Consider the following 16,126-nt stretch of genomic DNA (forward strand, 5'->3'; position numbering starts at 1 on the left):
ATCCAGCACAGAAATGGTGAATATCCCAGAGGAGCCAGTGTCAACTAGGAAGCCAGGCTACTGAAGGAAGGGTGTTGCGAGACTGAGTGGTATGAGCTCAAGTGGCAGCATGGCAGCTAGTGGCAGGTGTGAAGCCCAGCTGTCTAACCCCAGAGCGAACCCTTTTGTCCCACTGGAAAGTCTCCCCAAGGAGCTGCTGCTCCTTGGGCCTTTTGCAAGAATGTCTGGGTTTCAGCTCAGTTTTGCCTTTCCCTTTTCTCTAATCTATTTTTCAACTTCAGTGTAAATCTGAATGACAAGTTCCTGATGGTCTAGGATCCTTCCAGCTATTAAAGCTCAGAAATAGGGCTGTCTAAACATGGTTTAGGAGAAAAAGTAGTCTATCGAGAAGTCTCCCCAAAATAAGGAGCCATTTCACTATGAATTCCCCACACTATGTGTCAAGCCCCCATTATGCCTGCAGACACCAAGCAAGAGAGGTCCACCAGGCTCCTTTCTGTCCCACACAGAAGGAGGGGAAGTTAGACAGGAGAGAGAACTAGCAAAACAGGGGAGGTGCACAAACAGCACAAGCTATTCCTGGACCTATGTTCTCTTCAGCTGTACTTCAGGCACAAGTCAGGCTTGTTATTCTCTACGTACATGAATGCCCCTCCAAAAACCAGCATAATCCACCAATTCAGCAGTTGGCTCTAAGGGAAGCCTTGGGACTCCCACATAATTGGGCTTGGTGAGTCACCTTCAAAAGCATGTCAAAGTTTATAATTAAGACTGTAGTTTATTCACAATGTACCTCTTATTCAAACTAAGATATAAAAGGTATGTCAATAAATATATCGCCTGTTTTGGAAATCACAGATAAATAAAACTACCAAGATTTTTAATGTATGGTTGAGTGACAGAATTACACCCTCAGGCAAACCTGGACCAAGCTTGCCATGACCATCTCATTTTCCAAACCTATACCTTCAATGCAAAGGCCCCAGCTACAATTCTCCAGGCTGTGATCACAGACACCCAATCTAGATTATAATTGTCCTTTCCAGTACAAAGTTACTAAATATCTGCCAATTTAACAGATGTATGGCAGCACACTGTGTCTACTTTTTTTTTAATATGTACTAGAAAAGTGTTCAACGCACTTTTCAATCCAACAGGAGGATCTTAAGTCACCCAGTGCTGCTTTATGTCTTAAGAACAGCTTCAGTCTTGTTTCAAGCCTCAAGAGAAAAAAATCCCCACCCCACTCCACTCCCTCCAAACAGATCACTGAATATCTCCAAATGAATCTATTAGCAGCGTTCCTTCTAGAGGTGCACCAGGCATAAAATATGCAAGGAGTTTTGATAGAGCTCGAGGGAGGGACGACTAGAAAAGCTGTATTGTAACAAAAGATAAAAACAGAGCACATTCACTGATACCACTCTTAATAACTCTCCAGAAGTCTGATAGTTGGCTCTGTTCACCTATGGCTCTGTCCCCTTATACAGCTTATTCCACATGGAGTAGGGCGGAAATAGCTAGAAAATGAACCTACTCAACATCAGTGCTTCCTAAGTTCTACTCAGTATTCTTTTAGAGGATAAACAAACAAAAAAACACTAACAAAAAATACCACAAACAAACAAACAAAAACCCCTGACGCAAACATTTTGAAGTCATTATCTTCCTGAAAAACTGCATTAAAAAAAAAAATAAAAAAGAGAGAGAGAACTTTGGCCAGGGCAAACCAAATAGTTATTTGGTACTTCCAGCACAACAGCTGAAGGCTCTGTTACACACATCTGGGTACATACCCTTCCTATCTCCTTCAGAGGAAACTTGGAAAGTGAAACAGAAGGTACAAAAATGTTGGATCCACAATCCCTTCCTTCTCCTCAGCTCTGAAGCCTCAAATTCCACTCTAGATCATGTCATGACAAGTCTAGCTGTGCCAGAAGAAACAAGGCCTGAGGAAATATCTAGTCAAACATCACAAATGTTTGTTATACCAAGTTTATTCCTTGTAAAGATCATTACATCTTATGGTTTCCTGATAGCACTCCTTTTTTGGTAGAGGCCATCAAGTTTACTGAAACAGTCAGGTTTGTGGAATATGGAAATATTGGAATATGCAAAGCAAAACACTACAGAGGAACGTGACCTTTCAGACAGACTAAGAAAACGGGAAAAAAAAAAATTAAAAGACCAAGCCAGGTCACCCTTATTACACTTCAGAGACTATCTCCCTTCAGAAAGCAAATTCAAAACATGGAAGTCATCATAGTGCACCTCAAACACCAGCTGAGGTTCTAAAACCAGATTGCTCTGTTCTGCTGGTAGTTTTCACCTTAGATTGCTTCTATACCACCTTGGATTCCAGACCCTGACATTACCTCCCAGTTCTCTGCTAGAAATTGCTTCTACCCTTAAGCAGCATGGGGTCCTTTTCTTAAGCAAAGAATTAAAAACAGCTTCTACTCCCCAAGGCTGAAACATTTCCCTCTCCCTGCACAGCTAAACTTTTGTCCCAGCTTTAAACCAAAGCATTACAGTATGTGAGGCAATTACAATGCTCTCTCCCAGCACATAACTCACATTTTAAAATGAATGACAAGACAGCTAAATAGGAAGCCATAATCCAGTAGCTCCAGGTTCTTTACCTCTCACCAACTGAATCTGCAAATGCAGGGCATGGGGAAAATACAAATTGGTACAACTGAAATCCACTAGTGCCATCTGGAGGCCACACAGAAGAGCCCACCTAAACTTTCATCAGCCTCTGCTCACCTTGAGTGTTGTCCTCCAAAGAGAGCTTGCCAGCACTTGCTGCAGGAACATACCAGCTGTACAGCCACAGTAGATGTGAAAAGCTTAAGATAATGAAGGATACTGTCTGCAGTAAACTTATAGCTTCAACTGCAAGTCTTTTGCCATAGCTGACACTTGAGCTGAAACTGCTCAGTGGGCAGCTGAAGTTTAGTAACAGAACCAGAGCTACTCTCCAGAGTCAGGACCTTGGAAGAGGGATAACAGCTCATTATTTTCATTTCCTCTATACTTCTTCCACAGTTGTACTGGTAGAGCTGACCATATCACAAAGTAGCATTAAGATACCTAGTGGCACATTTAGTCTGCATATACTATCTACCTCTCACAGAAAGCTGAAGGATGGCATGCAATTTGAAAGAAAAGAAAACTTTAATTAGTAATACTGTGGTGTCCTGTAGATATATGTTCCACTTGTCACGTGCGTCGACACCATGTGCACCAGGTTTGATTACAGTTTAAACAAATGGAATCTAAACACACATAAAACTGCTAAGGATTTCAGAACACTGAAAAGTGATTTGCAAGTATTGCTGCAAGATAGGATCTTAGCAATTGAGAGTCCAGAATTGTTGAGACTGATGCTTCTGAATGGAAACCCAGATACGCACTTCTACGCTCTTACCCTCATGCAAAATATGTTACTCTACTGGCAAAAATGCACACTTATCTTCAGAGTAGAACACTTGTGTTTATACAGATGCATTTTTCCAGAAGTAAACTCCTTTGTTACAAAATCAGCAGAACCACCTTTAAGATATTAATGATGGTGCAAATCCTATTTTTGAAGGCCTGCTATGTACTGCCCATTCTGAGAACACGCTGAAAATCTATGCTATCTTGTTTCCCTCTTCACTTTCCAAAAACATGCAATATTAGCAGCTAACAATTTAGTTGCCAGTTCCCAAGAGAAAAGTCTTGCATGCCTGGCATGTTTAAGGCTCCCTTTCTAAAGTGAATATAGTTGTCAAGCTTTCCACTTATAAACACGAGCTTCCCCTTTCTGCCTCCTTTTAGGGAAAAAAATGTGTTCACATTATCTTTGCACGCAGAGGCACATCACAACACACCTGAAGGGTGTTCATTGATTTAATGGATATTTCTTGTGGGATCATTATTTATGTATCCTTTGGGACTCATTATCTTCTTGGGGCAACGATAATTTGGATTCAGTATCTACCCAAGTCAGAGCCATGTCAGGCATGAACCCTAGAGATATTCTGAGTACATCAGATGTGCTTGTAAGAAAGATACAGCATTACTTAGAACTGTTGCTGAAGAGAATCGTGTGGTGCTCTTTTCTCAAACATCACTACAGTTAAAATTCTGATCTGTTGGGAATTCAGAGGGGTGATTGCTTCAAATATACAGACAAATATTTTGCCAAACTTCTGTGATGAAGAAAACCAGGTATTTTTGGAAGACAAGTGTTGATTCTAGGGAATCTTAGGTATCTTTCATGGCTTACACGCAAAAGAAAATTGTTATCTTGCAGGGTAAAAACTGTGAACTAGCCTAAAACCACTTACTGGATACTGCAGAAAATACAAATACTGACCTAAAATTTAGAAGAGTCACTGAAAGTATTAAAACAAATACCAATACAGTCATTAACAGGTCTCCAACTACTTTTTTTTTTAGGATAAATTTGAGAAAGCTTGGATTCCCTTCCCCTTGGAGAATGGAGAAGAGGCCCAAAGGGATCAATAATCCCAAGTTTCAAGAAGAACTCAGCCTTGAGAATGAACATGCCAGTGATGATCTGTTTGGCCATTCAACCCTTGAGAGCGGAAAACTTGCTTTATTAATTATATATAAAAACAATAAAATCCCTCCCTCAAGATTCTATAATCTATATGAAGAAACCTGATGGGATGCAGCATGGTGAAGTATCTATTTAAACTCTGCAGAATTCCCTAACTGGCACTTTCCTCATTTTACTATTGTTTCAGGAGCAGAGAGGCAAGCCAAGAAATGTCCGGATCACCAAGTGCACGTGCACCGAAAAAGACGACTTCTCCCATACCTGGCCAATCCTTCCTCGTAGAGATAGACGACGAGTGGATCATAGGATGTAACCAGAACATAGAGACGCACATCAAACTTGAAATCTGAAATACAGTTGTCAAGAGTCGGTGACTGCAGTATCTTTCAGACATCATATCCAGTTGAGGAATTTCAAAAGAAACCATTATCTGCTGCTGACATAAGTGCCTGAAGCTATCCCAGCTGAAAAGCTTCCAGGTTTTAATGAATTCCCTAGTTACATTTGTCTGGTGCTAGACCAAGCTAGACCACTCAATTATTCAACTAAACTCCTGCAAAGGTTGCAGAGATCCTCAGATGCAGGGTTGGGGGAAGGGAGAAAAGCAATTCCTAAGCACACTCACCATCTATGAGCAAGGGATTGCTGATGTAACGAGACACCAGGATGTTGTCTTCCACAATAATTTGGCTTGGCTGTAGAAGAACAGAGAATTTAGGCGTGAAAAAACAGGATATGTAAGGAATAAGAAGAAATTAAACTAAATGCACCGTTTTTTCCTGCCTTTCCCTCCTAAAGCCACCCATACCAATAACTATGTCTGGGAAAGGAAGAAATAAAACCAAAATGAAAAAAACGTAACTGTCAGTCACAACACATTTAAGGTAACTAGATCCTAAAGAGAAGTCTGGGTATTATTAAATTGCCAAAACAACCTGCCCATTGAATTTTCCAGTAAAATACTCAGAGTAGCATACAGATTTAACAGCCACATGGCAATGATGTAAAATATCCAAGGAAAAAAATCCCCACATCTAAGAAGTAACTGTTACTCTGTTTGCTTCTCAAGGATTTAACCAGACACACGGAGAAGGGGCTTAGAAGTCACAGGAAGGAGTATGTAACTATAGTTGGTGAGGACGTCACAAGTGAAGAAAATGACTCAACTTGTGATCTTTATAACTACATCCTGGGCTGGTATCCAACCTTTTTGCCTACCTTCTACTGAGTCTCAGTTCACAGCAGGAGCTCCCGTACTCAAAAGAAGCTACACTTGTTGCTCAGAACAGAAAGGTCTATGACAAATACACATCACAAAGTCATGGGATCTGTAGAAAAAGCTTTTACTTTTTGCTGTATGCAAGCCTCTCTTGTAACCAGTTTTAACTACTCAACAATTTCTTGCACAACATTTCCTTGCCTTCACTTTGCAAGAGGGAAGAGAACCACGGGATTCTGCCTTTATTCAATTTTGCATGTATACAGCCACAACACCAGAATCATGAGCAGAAAACCGAAGCATATGAAGTGCTTATATAGAATGTGAGAGAACAAGCTCAACTTCCCTCAGAACATCACATGAAAGTGACAGACTGCTCTATATGGATCAGGGAAATGCAAAGGCTTGTTATTTGTTGGGGGGGGGGGGGTTATTGCTGTTATCAAAACTTTTGTGATGAGATTCTGAAAGAGACTCTTTTAATGGCATCTCACTGAAGGAAACTGGCCTGTGGGACGAACTAGCTACAATGCTTCTCGAACAGAAATACACAAAGGGATATTGGTCCCAGAAGGGTATTTTCCCCATGTCATGGCCAACTGCCATGTGAGCCTGAGCTCATTCCTCCCTTTCAAGCAAAGAAAAAACTGAGTGTAGCTCTGGAAATACTTACCTCATACACTTGGCAAATTGCTCCCTTATTTTATGGGAAATGATCCAAGTAGAGAACAGATGAGGCAGCATGACCCCTTTAGTGCAGGGAAGGCTAAAGGGGTTCAAATGAGTGAAAGCAAAATGACTCAACAGTCATTTTGCTGTTGAGCATATTTATTGGAATCCCCTCGTGTTTGGCTCCTGTTCAGATGTATTTGTTGCCTATGACAACCTAACTCCCTGCAAAGCCCACAAAGAGCAAAAGACACTAAAACCAGCACATTTGAGTTCAAAGAACTATCCCCATTACACCTCAGGAAGGACACACTGACCTTTAGATAACACAGCTTTAAGACTGATACACTGCCTACTCTATCAAGTTTCATTTAAACTGGTCTTTTCCATGGGGAAGTGGGGAGACAAGGGGTCTGTTTGAGGACTGTTTAGGTCATACAGGGAAACAACTAAGGAGAGTTCTGGAAATCTTCCCAAGGTCAGCCTACAGTCAGCCACAATGAGAGCATGAAGCAGCGCGGCTTCCCAAACTGTCTCAGGGAGTATAAACTTGGTCCTAATAAGCTAAGACTTGAAGGTAGATTGCAAGATGAGCACAGCATACAAAGAGATAGACTGCTTTTGGTTACACAGGCCAGGCCCAGGCAGGCTTTGCAAGCTGCTCAGGGCTGTTGAACTGCTCACTAATATATGGCTGAAATTAAGAGTAAGGCCAATGTCCAGTTCAATGCCTCCAGGCCTCTTGCCTGGAATCCGACACCGTTTTGAAGACAGTGTTACTGGAGAGTAGTCCTTTCAGTGAACACTTACATTATTTACCAAGTAGACACCTCGACCTCTGGAAGACGCCACAGGCTTCACTATCCATGGGCCTCTGTCCCTAGAATAGGTACCTGGTTAAAAGAAAACAGCACAAGTCTGCAACATCTTCCATTTTGCTTATTAACAGAGGAGCAAGAATCAAGAATGTTGCCTACAGTAAAAGCTTTAGAGAACTCCCAAGGAGATCAAAGTCTGCTTTTTCAATGTGTTATTTTACCCCTCTGGAATCACTGCAATTATTACAGCCCCTCCTTGAAGCCCCTCCTGCTGCTCTGATAGATTCATTCTTCTGCCCCTGTGCCTCCTTTCAGCACTTTTCTCTTCAGTACTCCCAGGCATTAGGCAGGGATATTGTGAAGCTGATCATCAACAACAGTGTGCACATAAAAACCCCTCAACTTTGGAGTCTTAAGCCCATATGCATGGAGTAAACAGCAGAATATGAATTACATAAAAAAATCATATGGACTTTTTCTACTGTCTTCCCAGGTTCCTCTAATTTTGTTGCCTTAACCACTGGCACGATCAAAAGGCTAGGATATTAAAAATAATTCCCTTCCCCCCACCCCCCATTATTTTGTTTCTTGTCTGGGCATCACCAGCCATTCACTTACTGCAGAAGTCCTGGTACTCTGTTGGGAGGATAAAGGTCTGAGGTAAGATATGGAATGTCTTGAACCCATGGGTCAGCTGCATTCGAGAAACATTCTTGTACAGTCTGTCCTTTCGTGTCAGTTCATATGACCTGGAGTCCCAAAACAAGAGTCTCTATCTATTTTTTCCCAACATTACAGCAACCCTTTGTCCTAGTTACTAAAGTATCTGTAGCCTTGTCAGATGTCTAAACCCCAACCTGCAACTACTCTTGAGCTTTTACTGCCTCTACCTTATGGCTGTACTAACATCAGCTGTAGCACTTCTTGCAATTACCAAGACAGACTGATGCACAGCAATCTGTTATAACGGTGGTTACAAACCTTAGCTGGAGACACAGGACTATCTCTCTAACTAAAAACCTGAAGTCACAAATAATTTAACAATCAAATAAAGAAAATAAAATTAAAAATCCAGCATTTGGGCTACAGACAAGCATTTTAACTCATATATTATTCCCCCAAAACCCCAAAGATCATTTAGAATGAAGACAGCATGTGACACTGGCCCAGTCTGTTGGGATTTTACAGTACCATGTATACTGTATTTTTCGGGGGTATATCTATGTTCAGACTTTTGCAAATCATCACAGAGATGTTCAACAAAACGTGGTATCAAGGCCTTACCTAGGGAAATGATTGACTTTCTGAATATCTGTAAGGGAGCGCAGCAAGTAGGGCTTCAAGTGTGATCCTGTCCACATGAGATTATAATCGGTGCTATTAGGGTGAACCTAAAAAGCAACATAATAAACACCACACACAAAAACATCAAACTAATGAAAAGCAACACCACTTGTCCCTAGATCTGCAAGGCAAAAGCAACTCTAGTTTAAGACAGTCTCCTCTACTATCTCTAATATAAGGGCAATTCAACCCAGCTGCTGCCCTAAGGTATTCCCATGCTGGGAAATAACCATGTCAAATTTTCCTAAAGAAACTTGTGAGTTTGTTATTTTCATAGACACTTTAAATGCAATTTTTAAAGCATTTTAAATCTCTTCAGGAAACTTGTCAGACCAATTCCTTAAGTTGCTGTTACTCAGGAAAAAAAAAAAAATCAACCATACACATCTATCAAATTGTCATTAGTTGTATACAGGACATTCTTTAGAGCAAGACAGGTGCTAGAAGAGAAGTGTGAAACACTACATCAATACTTCTGAGAGCTTGTAAAGGCTGAGAGATTAAATCCTTCAGATCTTCCCATGGGTGTGACACTGTAAAAGCAAAAAGAGAAAAAGCACATGACCAAACTTCAGCATTCCTTTTTCCCTATTTTTTCAGGCTTAAGACTAATGGGTTCTCCTTTGAGAGAGCAAAATCATGACATATCTTGAATGTGACTAGCAGAGTACGTTAAATGAAAAACCTCAGGGGGGATGACAGCAATTTCCTGGTTCTAACCCTGCAGAGTTAAAAAAAAAAAACACCAAAACCCACAAAAAATCCAAAACCATCATCATCACCTCCCAGCCCAGCACAAAATCAGATGAGAAGTTCATTGCACTCACCTCATGAAATCCATGGGCAGTCAGAATGCTCCGAACGAGCCGGCTGTCTGTTCGCACAATCTTATAGGACATGTGGAAGCGCTCTGTGAAGAGGCAAAGAGATATGGAATTAGAGTCTGCACCTGGAAGAATAAACCAAAGTCACTCATGCTACCAAAGAAAAGGACTCAGACAGTACAGCTGCATTTAATTCACAGAGCAGCACATAACAGGCAAGGGGAGATAGGAAATGCCAACATCAGCATCACTGAACTGACTTACATCAATCCTTAGTTATAATATAGTTGTATCACAGAACCCCATCATATAAAAATAAAGCACAGGACAGCTTAACAAATACCCAGTTTGGGTTTTTTTTAAATATTCCATCATATAGACTGCTTTATAACACTCCAGACATGATTTCAGCTTTCTTCTCTATTCAACATCGGTATTCCTAGCTGTAAGTAATTATGTCTTATGCCCCTCATTGACATGGCTAGCTTACATGATTACTTTTTAGATCCTGAAAACCCAAGATAAAGCACCGAATTTTTGTCTACATCTCATCCACCTGTACTGATCTTCCAACAAATAACTGCAAATACAGTAGGAGATAAAGTAAATAGTAAATACAAGGAAATAAAAAGATAAACTCACTATGCAAGTAGAAAGTCATAAAAACAAAAGCAGTAAGCAGCCCTGGAGGTATAAGATAAACCAAAAGCAAGTAGCAAGACTAGAGGTCAGCTGTCATATAAAAGGATGCGGCAATCCATAAAAGATTTCAAAGACAATAGAGAAAGAAATTTCAATGCCAGAATACAGAACTGCCTAGAAAAGGCATTTTACAATTTGATTCAAACTGAGAATAAAAGGGTGAAGATTAGATTAAACTTCAGGAAATATGTTCTATCAACAAAAATAAGTCAAAAAAGTAGGAAGTATCATGATCAGGAACCAGACAAAGCTGAAGGAAATTTAACAAGTTGCACTATTCAGCAGTAAACTTGTTAAACCATGTGAGAAAAAGCAGAAGAGACCCCACGCTCCAGTAAAAATGCAAGTTACAATTACCATCAGCTTCTGGCACCACCCAAGTATATTTTTAACTCACATGAAAAGGAGCAGGAGTTTCCACATATAAACCACCTTCTCCACCCCTTACCCCAATGAGCCAGAAGCATTTCTGCTTGGATAGGATATTAGAAACAAAAGCACCAATTACCTAAGAAAGGAAAAAGCAAGAGAAGAAAAGTGTCAGCACCTTCACAAAAAGAAGCTGAGTAGATTTCAGGTTTTCTCCAACTCAGCACATCCAGAATGAGCTCTAAGCTGTACACACCCACAAGTACTAACTTTTCAAATCCAAAGTGACTGTTTGGCCTCTTTAGAGTCTCTCCCTTATTTGACACTAGACAGGTTTTGTCTTCCAAGTCAAATGCTGCCAGCAATTATTCTGTTTATGGCCTTCTCACAGTTACGAGGCTGTAGACTCAGGAATTTGTTACTACAGCTTATTATTGTTCAACTGTGCGGCTGTCTGCTTTATTTCCCAGTGAAATGCTCTCGAAATTCACTGCAATGATTGATTTTAAGGTCTTAGCTATAGTGAATTTATATCCTGGTTCTATGTTCTAGCATGGCCTCCAAATTCAATTTGCAAGCAGATCGTTCCAACTCAAAATGCATCAGGGCCCAGTGGAGGGACAGACACCATAATCCAAAGACATTATTATTCACCAATGGATTAAGCATTTCTGAATGTCTCAGTGGTCAGACACCAGAGAGGATTGTAATTTCTTTCCTACTATGTCCTTTTCCCACCACAAAGTGAAGAGAACATCCAGGTAAGAGACTTTTACCTCATGCTTTCAAGCCAAAAGCTGGCACATAGTAGCACCCACCTCCAATTAGACGGAGGTAGCTGTCCTTAGTCAGAATAGCGTCAGCATGAAACACCAAGACAGGGACCCGCCTGCAGCCACCACCGGTCCACTTGATACACGGATGATCCCTGAAATGACAAGACAGTTTAAGCAACTGCTGAGCCTCACACATGCAGCAGTTACTTACAATAACGACACAGCAAGTCTCCATACCTAACCCACCTAGCCTGTGGACAGGACATAAGCAAACACACTGGGGAAAATAGTGGAAGATTGGCGAGGAGGACTGTAAACATGCTTAAGCGACTTACAGCTTGGGTGTAGAAAAATACATGCAACATTGTAACTGTTGTCTATCTTTGTGTGTTTCACAAGTGGAGTATCTGAGGTAGCACAGGACTGCAGTAGACTTCAAGGCACCCTATCGAACATGCTTGAGACTCCTGCCCTACTGTGGGCAAAGTCAAAGCACAGTGGTAAAATACACCTGCAAGAATCCCTGAAAAACAGGTGCGAGCAGCAGCTGCAGTGATCCTCTAGCAAGGACCAAGCTCCACAGTGCCTGCCTCCCTGCTTGTGTGCCTCTGAGGCTGCTTTGGTGATCCCCCAGTCAGCAAGGTAACGAAAAGAAATCTACTCTTTGCATTTCAGCTGCAGTTTTGTGGTTGTACCTAAGCCCTGCCTGTGCTGACTTATACACACACATGCTAGGCATCTGTGGTGGTTCCAGGTTCCACGCTGGCTAGATGCCAGGCAGCCACCAAAGCTGTTCCGTCATTCCCGTCCACAGCTGGACAGGTGAGAAAAAATTTAACGGAAGACTCATGAGTTATGGGCAGGGAGGGATCACTCACCAATTACTGTCACAGGCAAAAGAGACTCGACTTGCAGAAACTAATTGAACTTACTACCAATCAAAATCAGAGGATAATGAAAAGTAAATCAAATCTTAAAAAAACCTTCCCCCCACCCCTCTCTCATTCCCAGGCTTAACTTTATTCCTGAATCTCTACCTTCTTTCCCTCAGCAGTGCAGGGAGATGAGGAATGGGGGTCACAGTCAGTTCATCACATGTTGTTTCTGCCATTGCTTCCTCCTCAGGGAGAGTCCATACCCTGCTCCACCATGGGGTCCCTCTCACAGCAGACAGTCCTCCACGAACTTCTCCAATATGAATCCTGTCCACCGGCTACAGTTCTTCATGAACTGCTCCAGCATGCATTCCCCTTCCTACAGGGTGCATTACTTCAAGAACAGGCTGCTCCAGCATGGGTCCCCCACAGGGTTACAAGTCCTGTCAGCAAACCTGCTCCAGTGTAGGCTCCTCTCTCCATGGGTCTGGAGGTCCCTCCCAGGAGTCTGTTCCAGTGCAGGCTTCCCTTAGGATCCCAACCTTCTTTTGGGCATTCACCTGAGTGTGGGGCTCCTCCACAAGCTATAGGTGGATCTCTGTACCCCCACAGATTGTCATGGACTGTAGGGGCACAGCTACCTCACTATGGTCTTCACCACGTGCTGCAGGGAGTCCCAGCTCCAGCACCTGGAGCAGCTCCTTGCCCTCTGACTGTGGTGTCTGCGGAGTTCTTCCTGTCACGTATTCTTACTCCTCTCTTCTCTGAGCACTATTACCCTCATGCAATAACTTATTTTTCCCCTTCATAAATATGTTATCACAGAGGTGTTTCTACCATCGTTCCTGGGTTCCATCTTGGGCAGGTCCATATGGGAGCATTGTCTCTGTCAGACACGGAGAAAGCTTCTAGCAACTTCTCACAGAACCCACCCCTGTAGCCCTCCCACTACCAAAACCTGGCCACTCAACCGCAATACAGCACCCTTGGTACTCAGCTATAAAGGGAGTCTTCTAGACCACCCTCTTTTTGAGTTGGTCTTGCCAGTCCAAGTTCTGTTTAATTCTGTTTAGTTCTGTATTTATTTTACTGGGTAAAATTTAGGAGAAGTCTCATGAGCTTTCACAGCTACAGTTCTCTGAATTTATAGCCTGAAAACAAGATCTATAATTCACAATAAACCACAACTGTTTGTATCCACACAACCAGACCTTGCAATGCAGGTTCCAGCTTCCAATTTTAGAACCACAGATCAGTGTAGTCTGCCTGGTTGTAATACTGGAGTCTGAAGTGCACAAAAAAAGCACTAATGAAGAGTGTGAGACACTAGAACAGACTTGGCTCAACACAATGGATAAAGCTGTGTATTCTTCCCTTTCAATTCCTGTCAGATACAGCGGAATGCAAGCCCAGAATTCAAGAACGATGCCCCCCAGTGCACCACTTAAGCTACAGACTCTTAAATGCAGTGATCAGTTCTGTACAAAACAACAAGACTACACTAGGAAATATCATCTCCTCAGAGAAATTAAGGACACACCAAAAAAAATTAAGACCTGTTATATCAAATTCGAGGATTACATAAAGAAAAACTGTCAACCGTCCTAGGCAAATAGAACTCGGGCTGTTTATTACCACTGCGCAAGAAAATTAAAAACATGAAAAAGTTAACAGAAAACAGAGACTGACGGGTTGGAGAGACCTCTCTATCTACACTAACAAGAAGAAATACAAAGACTGACAGAGATATACAAAAGGATTTGTCTATAGAATATGAAAGATCATTGTCTACCAAAGGTTTGGAGAAGCTACACAGGACAAAACACTTCCAACACTTAGAACAAAGTAACAGAGATGTAAGGGCAATTACCTGATGCTAGGACAAGGGCTCTTAAGGGTAGCCTTGGTCCTCTTAACAAAGTTACTACCATTATCATGCAGACAAATTAACCTCACAGCACTCCCAACTGCTTCTGCTACCTCTAAAAATATTTTTTAAAAAAAATATACACCTGGGGTATAATTAGCTATTCAGACTGGAAGGGACCCAAGAAGCTTCCAGAATTTACACTACAGGCCAGAGCCTTATGTAAGTGGAAAATGAACTGAGGCAACAGGACAGGAGTTTATACTAAGCCTGTCCTGAGGATTTGCAGCAAGGCTCAATCCTCCAGGTGACAGTCATTCATTCCTAGCATGACCCCCCGTCACTTGATGCAGACGTACTGTTACAGTTACATTCGAGGTGAAGTTAGTTCTGGACCTTTCCATCCATGAGGATCTAGCAAACCCAAGCCAACGACTTGCTATGAAGTAACATTCCTCTAAATGTCTTAAGTCATGTAGTCTGCAGCTGGGCACTCAGTCACAATGTGCACCCAAAAAAACCCTAACAGGACACAGTGAAGTAGGTCCAGGTCAAACAGAAAAGGGATTCTACTATGGGAAAGAACAAGGGAACAATTCCTTCACAAGCAAAGCTAAAAGAAGTTGCTAAACAAAGATGGAACAAACATTATGACTTGTTACTAGTAAGAAATACGAAGTCTAGTAGCTGATTTATCACAAGACAGTTTTTTTTAAAAGGCCATAAAACATATATATCAGTCTACCATACAGCAGATTTCTAATCTGTGCAGCAGTAAAAAAAAAAAAAAAAAAAAAAAAAATCCAAAAACCACACACATGCCAAAAAAAAAAAGAAAAAGAAAACAAAGGGACAATATTTTGATATTATCAAAAAACTTCCCAGCTTAGGAACATGACAGAAAGAAATCCATGAAACTATGGACTTCAGAGCAGCCAAAGAAAAGCTGCACATTCAACCCTGATGCATGTGGTGGTCTTTTAGGCTGCAGCTGTTGGCAGCCTGCCCATAGGCTTAAGGCCTAAACCAACCATTTTTCACTTCATAGGTAGGAAGGTAAGAAATGCATGTGTCTTTTCAAATTACTACAGATCCACCAGAAAGCACAGAGACATAGAAAGTTCTTTTTCTACTTACTCCAGTTCATCTACAGCATCTTCTTCCTCCTCTGAGGATGAGCCAGTTTCCTCCAGATCTTTAGCCATCCCAACCGGCATTTCCTCTGGGAGTTTTCATACAGCCCAGTCCCAGTTGCAAGAGCAGCTACCTACAGTAAGAATTAAAATGCATAGCTGAGCAGGACTGCGAGAGATACCAGGTAACTCCCGCCTCCTGCCAGTACATATTTCTCAAAGGACTATCAACAAGTCTGTTAAACCTCTGTGATCTGTCAAACATCACCTCCGAGCCCTGAGAGCGCAGAAAGAAGCACCACCTTCCAGCAGATTATTCCGCACCTGCCCGTGAGAGCCACTCGGGCGCTTACCGGTACCGCGCGTCCCCGCCCCGCCCTGCCCTGCCTCGCCTCGGGCCGCAGACCCACGCCAGGCCGGCCCGGCCCCAACGGGAAACGCCCGCCAAGCCCGCCCCGCTGTCTGGGGACAGCCGGACACCGTAACGCCTCCACCGGCTCAGGAGCGGCCCTCCGGCCCGAAGGGACAGCTACGGCCCGGCCTACTCCGCACCAGGCCAAGCACGGCGACCTCCGCCGGCCCCAGAAGAAGCAAGAACGGTGAGGAGCGCCCAAGGCAACAAGTCCCCGTGCTCGCCGTACCTGTCCCCGCACAGCCGGGCCGGGGCGGACCGGGCCGGGCCGGGCGCAGAAGGCAGCCCCGGCCCCTCCCGCCGCTTCCCCGTTACTACAACAACCGACGGGCGGCCTCCCCGCCCCGGCGCGCAGGCGCCCCCGCCGCCTCACTGCGCAGGCGCACTCGAGTCCACCCTGCCACCGCCCCACCTACTCCCGCGAGGTGGGCGGGGATGGAGGCGGGGACGGGGCGGGACTGCCCCCCCGCGCGGCGAGGGACCCGATTGGCGGGACACGGTCTTACGTCACGTGGCGCGCGCATGGAGCGGCGCGCAGCGGCCAA

At 43.0% G+C, this 16,126-nt stretch overlaps 1 protein-coding gene across 9 annotated transcripts in view; it reads right to left on the minus strand.

Annotated features, from left to right (window-relative positions):
• TTLL5 (tubulin tyrosine ligase like 5) overlaps positions 1-15,915 on the minus strand; it is a 126,928-nt gene extending 111,013 nt beyond the window's left edge. For 5 of the 9 annotated variants that reach the window (XM_039553325.1, XM_039553324.1, XM_039553326.1 and 2 more), the window contains exons 1-9: positions 15,811-15,915; positions 15,174-15,303; positions 11,337-11,446; positions 9,451-9,533; positions 8,564-8,670; positions 7,898-8,028; positions 7,272-7,354; positions 5,199-5,268; positions 4,835-4,919 (exon numbers count right to left, since the gene is read on the minus strand). In XM_039553325.1, coding sequence (XP_039409259.1) covers positions 4,835-4,919; positions 5,199-5,268; positions 7,272-7,354; positions 7,898-8,028; positions 8,564-8,670; positions 9,451-9,533; positions 11,337-11,446; positions 15,174-15,253 — 749 coding nt within the window. In that variant the 5' untranslated portion in view covers positions 15,254-15,303; positions 15,811-15,915. Of the gene's footprint in view, positions 1-4,834; positions 4,920-5,198; positions 5,269-7,271; positions 7,355-7,897; positions 8,029-8,563; positions 8,671-9,006; positions 9,030-9,088; positions 9,157-9,450; positions 9,538-11,336; positions 11,447-15,173; positions 15,304-15,437; positions 15,498-15,810 lie in introns of those variants that run through there. The other 4 variants (XM_039553323.1, XM_019283230.2, XM_019283227.2 and 1 more) reach the window with 4 other exon arrangements.
• Between the last annotated feature and the right edge of the window lie 211 nt (positions 15,916-16,126).

This window comes from Corvus cornix, chromosome 5 (genome assembly GCF_000738735.6).
Source record: "Corvus cornix cornix isolate S_Up_H32 chromosome 5, ASM73873v5, whole genome shotgun sequence".
NCBI lineage: Eukaryota > Metazoa > Chordata > Aves > Passeriformes > Corvidae > Corvus > Corvus cornix.